The sequence below is a fragment of the Apodemus sylvaticus genome, chromosome 19, assembly GCF_947179515.1.
Source record: "Apodemus sylvaticus chromosome 19, mApoSyl1.1, whole genome shotgun sequence".
NCBI classification, from domain to species: domain Eukaryota; kingdom Metazoa; phylum Chordata; class Mammalia; order Rodentia; family Muridae; genus Apodemus; species Apodemus sylvaticus.
In genome coordinates, this window is record NC_067490.1 from 12,601,043 (window position 1) to 12,607,042 (window position 6,000).

Here is a 6,000-nt window from a genome sequence, read left to right on the forward strand (position 1 = left end):
ACCAGCAAGAGACTATCAGACCATAGGTCTCCATGGAAGCCTTTCAGGTTCTTTATGAATAATGTCCCCAATCACCATAGCACCAAGAGCCGGCTCAAATGAGGTCACCTCCCAAACAGCTGGCTGGACATGGCTGGTGCCCAGGAATCACTGGGCAGTCCTCCGGCCCTGAGGGTTGCTGGTTGATTTGCCTCCAAAGCAAATGTCTGACATCTATAGCTTCTCATTCCTCCTCTACAGACAAGGAAAGCAGCTGGAGCAGGATACAGGCAGGTAGGTCCGGCTACGCACACGGCATCAACCCAGACGGAAGAGCAGCAATGGGAGGCTGCGGAACAGGACAGGGTGCTGGGCACAGAAAGGCAGCTTAATAGAGCCAAAAATAACCTTGCTTTTTATCAAGAGGATTCTGACAAATGAAGCACCTGCAACTCCATCAGCGAGAGGGGGAAAAAAATCAGTGAAGCAAAAGACCAGATCAGCTCAACAGAGGCAAGGACTCTGAGAGATTCCTGACAGCTGTACACCCCCAAATCCTATGTCTGCCAGAACCCCTCCCACCTTACTGGGACTGAAAATTCAGCCTGGCTCTGGAAGCCATAACCTGGTCCCATTACCCCACACATCCAATGGTGTCTGTGTACAGCAAAGAAGTTATGGTTTATCTTAGTGCTAGGGTCAGACCATGGATTAGAAGCCGCAAGCAAGAACCTGTTGAGTGCTCACCTTGGAGAACATGAGGCAGCAAGAGCACACTGGAGGACTGGAAAAGAAGGTAGGGTCTAGAGACATAACTCTGTGATGTAAGCAAGCCTTGAACTGGCACGGCCCTGGGTTTGAGCCCTAGCACCACGAGAAAAAGACAGACAGACCAGACTAGACTCAGTGGCGGTTGATGAAGGAGTCTACTGGTAAATAAGGATGGCTGAAACCTATAGAAGCTGAACAGATCAGGATGGTGTGGGATTACCTCAGGTAAAATCTTCAACCTATTCCTTTTCAGTGGCCCACTGAGTCAGAATTCACCTTCTACTTCCTTTCTTCACCTGCTCTCTCACTGGCTAACAAGTGAATCTGACACATCTAAGCCCTCGAGGAACCTAGCACGTCTTGGGTTCCCCCAATGGGTCATATTACCACTCCAAGACCAGAACGACCAAGTGGCAGGTCATAGAGAACCAGCACAGATCACCCACCCTGTCCCCACAACTCAATGGAGCTAATCCAGGGGGCAGAAATGACCGACTTTGTTGTCCAACATGGAGAGAGCACGTGGCCATCTCTCTCCCAATACTTCTGCAAAACCCACCTGCTCTAAATCTAGAACCAAGAGAGCATGACCACCAGCAGTTCCCTTCTATTCCAACCCCCCCCACCCCTCCCCAATCCATTTGTCTTCAGGAAGAAGTGGGTGGAGTCAGTTCAGAAGCAGGGCCAAAGAAACACAAGAGCACTTGAAAATCACACCAAAAAGTAGCCATTTCTCCCACACCAATCTACTTCAAGAGTCCTGAACAGGTCCAAGTAAGGCCACACAAGGGACTCACCTGCTTCCCCCTGAAAGGTGCTGTCCCCATCACTGGGCCAGATCTGCCCGGTCTTGCGGACACCCACGATGGTAGCCTCAGACACCACAACCTGGCACTGCCGGTGCCGCTTCTGGCACTGTGGCGTCGGGGGGCTGCTGCTGTCAAAGGACTGCTGTGAATTCTGCGAGGGTGAGCGGCTCTTGTCCCGGAACATGCGGTAGGTGGTGGGACTTGGTGACACGCGGCTGGACTGGCCAGAGGAAAAGTCCTCCTCGCTGGAGGTGAGGTTCTCATTGGAGCTGCAGTCCGGGGTGTAGCCACCTCCGCTGTCCTCAAAACTCCGAGGCGAGTAGGACCTGCGGGGCCAGGTGAGGCGCTTCTCCTGCTCTGAAGTGCTCTGGCTTCGCAGGAGAGGACTCTTGCCTTCCCCTTCCACCATCATACCACCGACGTAGATGCTCTGGTACGGTTGGTACTCCAGGGGCGGCCAAGGGGGCCTGCTGCCCCCGTTGGCATTGATTAGGTTGTCCTTCAGGAAGCGGGGATTCAGCTCTGCATCCTCATAGTCACCGTCGAGGCCGCAGCTGCTCTCCGAGCAGCGCCCACGGTAATACGGTCTGGGTGTTTCTCCCAAGCCCTGCCCGGCGCTCTGCTGGGACTTCTTGCGCTCCATTTGCATGGCCTGGCTGCCCAGGGAACTGATTCGATCGGACACCTCTTTGTCGTTGACCTTCACCAGGCCTCGCTCGTGGTGGAACTCGACGTTCACATAGAAGGGCTTCTCGGCGTCGGCAGAGCCGGGCTGGGCAGGTCCCTTGCGGATCTTCTCGAAGTTGGATCTGAGAGCCGCCACGCTTGTGGGGGGTCCTCGGTCATCGCGATCCGCCGGCGCAGCAGCCGCTGGCCTGCGGGCGGACGCCGGCCGTCCCTTACTCGGTGACCCCTCTCCGTCCGGCCGCGCCTCGGACTCCTCGACGACGGGCGCCGGGTCTGCGCCGTCGGCGGGCACGGGTGGCGGGCGCGGGCCGGACGCTCGGGGCTCGGCGGCGCCGTCCGGGGGCTGCGCTGCGCGGCGGAAACCCCAGCGCTGCCGATCGTAGCTTTTCTTCTCCTTGGCCAGCAGCGTCTGCAGGTAGATCATGCGGAAGCGCTCCTGGTTCACCTCCTGCTCCAAGCGCCTAATGGAGGCCTTGCAGCGCTCCAGCTCCTGCTCGATGTCACCCACCGAGCGCAGCTCCATGCGCGGAGGCTCCGAGTCCGGGAACTGCGCCCTCCACGCCTCGGCGAAGCCCACTGAGTCCACCATGGCGCGGCCGGCTCACCTGCGCCGCGGAGCTGCGCGCCGGAGCCCGGAGCCCGGCTCAACGACGGCGCGACGTTCTCACCGGGCCCGTCCCTGGGAGCCCGGTGGCTCCCATGGCTCCGCGGCTGCGGCGGCGAACAATGCCCGCCCCCCGGGGCCGCAGGTGAGGCGGGAGGCTCGGCGGCGGCAGCGGCGGCGGCGGCGGCGGGGGGTGGGGGGCGCGCGCGGGCGGGGGAAGGGCGCGGGGTTGCGCACGCCGCTATTGTGTGCGGGGCTCCGCGGCGCGCGCGGCGGCGGGAGCCGTCCTCCGCAGGGCAGGCCCGCCGCGGGCCCACGGCCACAGCCCCGTGGGCTCCTCGCCTCCCGTGCCCGTGCCGCCCCGCAGCCTCCCGGGCAGGCGCTCCGCTCAGCACGGCCAGCTCTCGCCGCACTCCCGCCCCGGCCCGCACTCAGCGCTGCAGGAAGGGGAGGACCCGGGGGGCGGTGGCCGCGGAGCGGCTGACGGGGGCTGGGCGCGCCTCTTAAAGGGGCCGCGCCACGGGAAGAGCACTGGGTCCTTGAATCCGACCCGGACCGCTGCTAACTGGTCTGATCCCTTTCTAGACACAGAGGCGCCCCAGACCGGTGGATTCCGAGTGATTCCTCCACCGCTATTTCTTCATGCCTGGGACAGAAATGCCTGCTTCCTCTTTTCTGCACCCACCAACCTCGGTGCTGACCGCACCAGGGAACACGCACGCAGCAGGGCCCAAACTATTGAGAAATCAACCAGAACAGGTCACCGGGGCGTGCCAACAGCTTGTGTGCCAGCCTGCTAGCAAGCCTCTGGTGCTGGAGCCTCAGAGTGGGTGATGAAGCTTAACAATGGCCACTCATTTGTCACCGGACTCCTTACACCGAGTGATAACTTAGGAATTTCTCCCCCTCGCTCATGCAGCGTATCTCCCTTCCTGAGTGATGACTTTTGACCTCCGGAGGCCAGTGTAGTATTTTCGGGGTCTCTTTCTTTCTGCGAAGTGATCGCACACCTTCTTGGCCACAGAGCTGGGTGGAAGACAGGAAATCTTTAATGGAACCTTAGGGATCTGAAGCACTTAACAAAGATGCTGTCTGCAGGAACTCTCCTGAATACAAAATGAAACCCAGGCCAGTCTGCTGGATGAGGTGAAAGGCAACGGGATATGGTAGCTGAAGAACAGCTTGAGTTTTGACCACTTTTCCCATCTCCGTGCCTCAGTTTCCCCGAGCTCTGAGATAAAACCAGGACACCTGCTTTCACAACTGTTATTTCCTTGGTTATAAAAACATGTTATCATGCTTTTCTAGAGAAACAGAGCCAGCACCGGCAGCCAGATTATCAGGACCTCCCTGACTTAGACCGGGATTCTCCTCCCTCCCTGGAACTCACTTTCACCCTCATCTGTAGCCTGTTGTCTGTACCCAATAGGGTTCAGATTGTGTTAACGTTAGAAGGGCTGGCGAGCCTTTGGAGCCCGCCTCAAGAACTCTGTGAGCGCTGTGCAGCTCGCTGCTGCCCTCTGTAGACCTTTTGAATCTCATGTCCCCTCCTTCCCCGCCTACCACCCATTTCTTGCCCAGCAGGCAGTAAACAACGCAATTGCTGAGAAGAAATAGTTTTGCTGGTGACCTGACTTCTGGGCTAGTGAAATAGAGGACAAACGAGAGAGAGAGAGAAAGAGAGAGAGAGAGAGAGAGAGAGAGAGAGAGAGAGAGAGAGAGAGAGAGAGAGAGAGAGAGAGAAAGACAGTGAGAGAGAGAGGAAGAAGGAGAAGGAGGAGGAAGAGGAGGGAGGGAAGAAAGGAGGGAGGGAGAGAGAGAAAGAGAGAGAGAGAGAGAGAGAGAGAACATCTCAGAAGCACAATAGTGAAGGACGTTTACTTCCTTGGTAACCTTTAAAATGAGCAGTTAAAAAGCCTGGTCCAGGCTGGGGGTATGGCTCATTGGTAGAGGTCTTATTTGGTAAGACATTGATTAATCCATAACAATATTTTTAAAAAAGGAGAAAAAGGTAGATAGACAGAGAGACTGAGAGAGACAGAGATAGAGACCGATGGGGCAGAGAGATGCAAAGACTGAAGAGACAGCGGAGAGAGACAGGGACAGAGAGACACAGACAGGGAGGAGAGAGACAGAGAGACAGAGAAGAGAGAGACACAGAGACAGAGAAGAGAGAGAGACACAGAGACAGAGAAGAGAGAGAGACAGAGAGACAGAGAAGACAGAGAGACAGAGAGACAGATACAGAGAAGAGAGACAGACAGAGAGACAGAGGAGAGAGAGAAAGAGAGAGGGGGGGAGAGAGAGTAGAAAAATAGCCGTGACCTCCCAGGGTCACAGTCAGTGCCGCCCATGATGATCTGATGGACTCATTCAGTAAGTGAGCCAGGCAGGAAGATGCGAAGAGGTCAGAACTCAGGCCTCTGGAACCCTATTTCCTGGCCATCTAAAAATAAAAAAATACGAATGCAAATAAAAAGAATCCTCCAAAGACCAAAATCTTTTTTTCCCTTGTCGGCTGGGTCCTTAACTTCTGGTTAGGCTCATCAGGGTCCCATACGACCATGACTGTGGGCAACGGCCGGGAGTGCTTTGGTGGGGGAGGGTGGCGTCATCCACCCATATGCTAGCTCTCAGGCTCATAAATCACATCGCAGCTCTACTTTAAATATCCGTGTCGAGTTTTGGGTGTGTGGGATGCTGGGGGGGTTGGAACCCGGGACCTTGGCACATGCGAAGCATCCACCTTTCCACTGAGCCACACTCCCTCTCCCTCTACTGTAAATAGTTTCTAGTTACTCACCCATTCATTTATTTTGCGACGAGGGCCCATCCTTCTGGACTCAAGTGGCCCACTTCTCCCTGCAGCCTCCTGAGCAGCTGGGACTGTTTATGCACCCGAGTGCTAGCGTTTTAATATTTTATAAATAAATTTGCTTTTAAAACTCCAAAGCTCTCTGTGGGGCTTTGCAGGCTCTCTTCTCTTGACATAGCAGAGCGCTCGTTGAGTAGAAGAGCACATCCAGAGAGTGGTTTCCTTCCCCTGTCAGATAGCCTTGGCTGGCCCCAAGGATAGCCTTCCTCCCTCAGAACCACCCTGGCTAACGTGAAGCTTCCGGTCCTTTTCCAGACAGAGCATCTCTCTCCGTC

At 56.3% G+C, this 6,000-nt stretch overlaps 1 protein-coding gene across 1 annotated transcript in view; it reads right to left on the bottom strand.

Moving 5' to 3' along the window:
- The window catches only part of Bcr (BCR activator of RhoGEF and GTPase), a 129,682-nt gene extending 126,518 nt beyond the window's left edge, over positions 1-3,164 (bottom strand). Inside the window, exon 1 of the mRNA XM_052163220.1 lies at positions 1,548-3,164. Coding sequence (XP_052019180.1) covers positions 1,548-2,835 — 1,288 coding nt within the window. The 5' untranslated portion in view covers positions 2,836-3,164. The remainder of the gene's footprint in view (positions 1-1,547) is intronic.
- Positions 3,165-6,000: the final 2,836 nt, after the last annotated feature.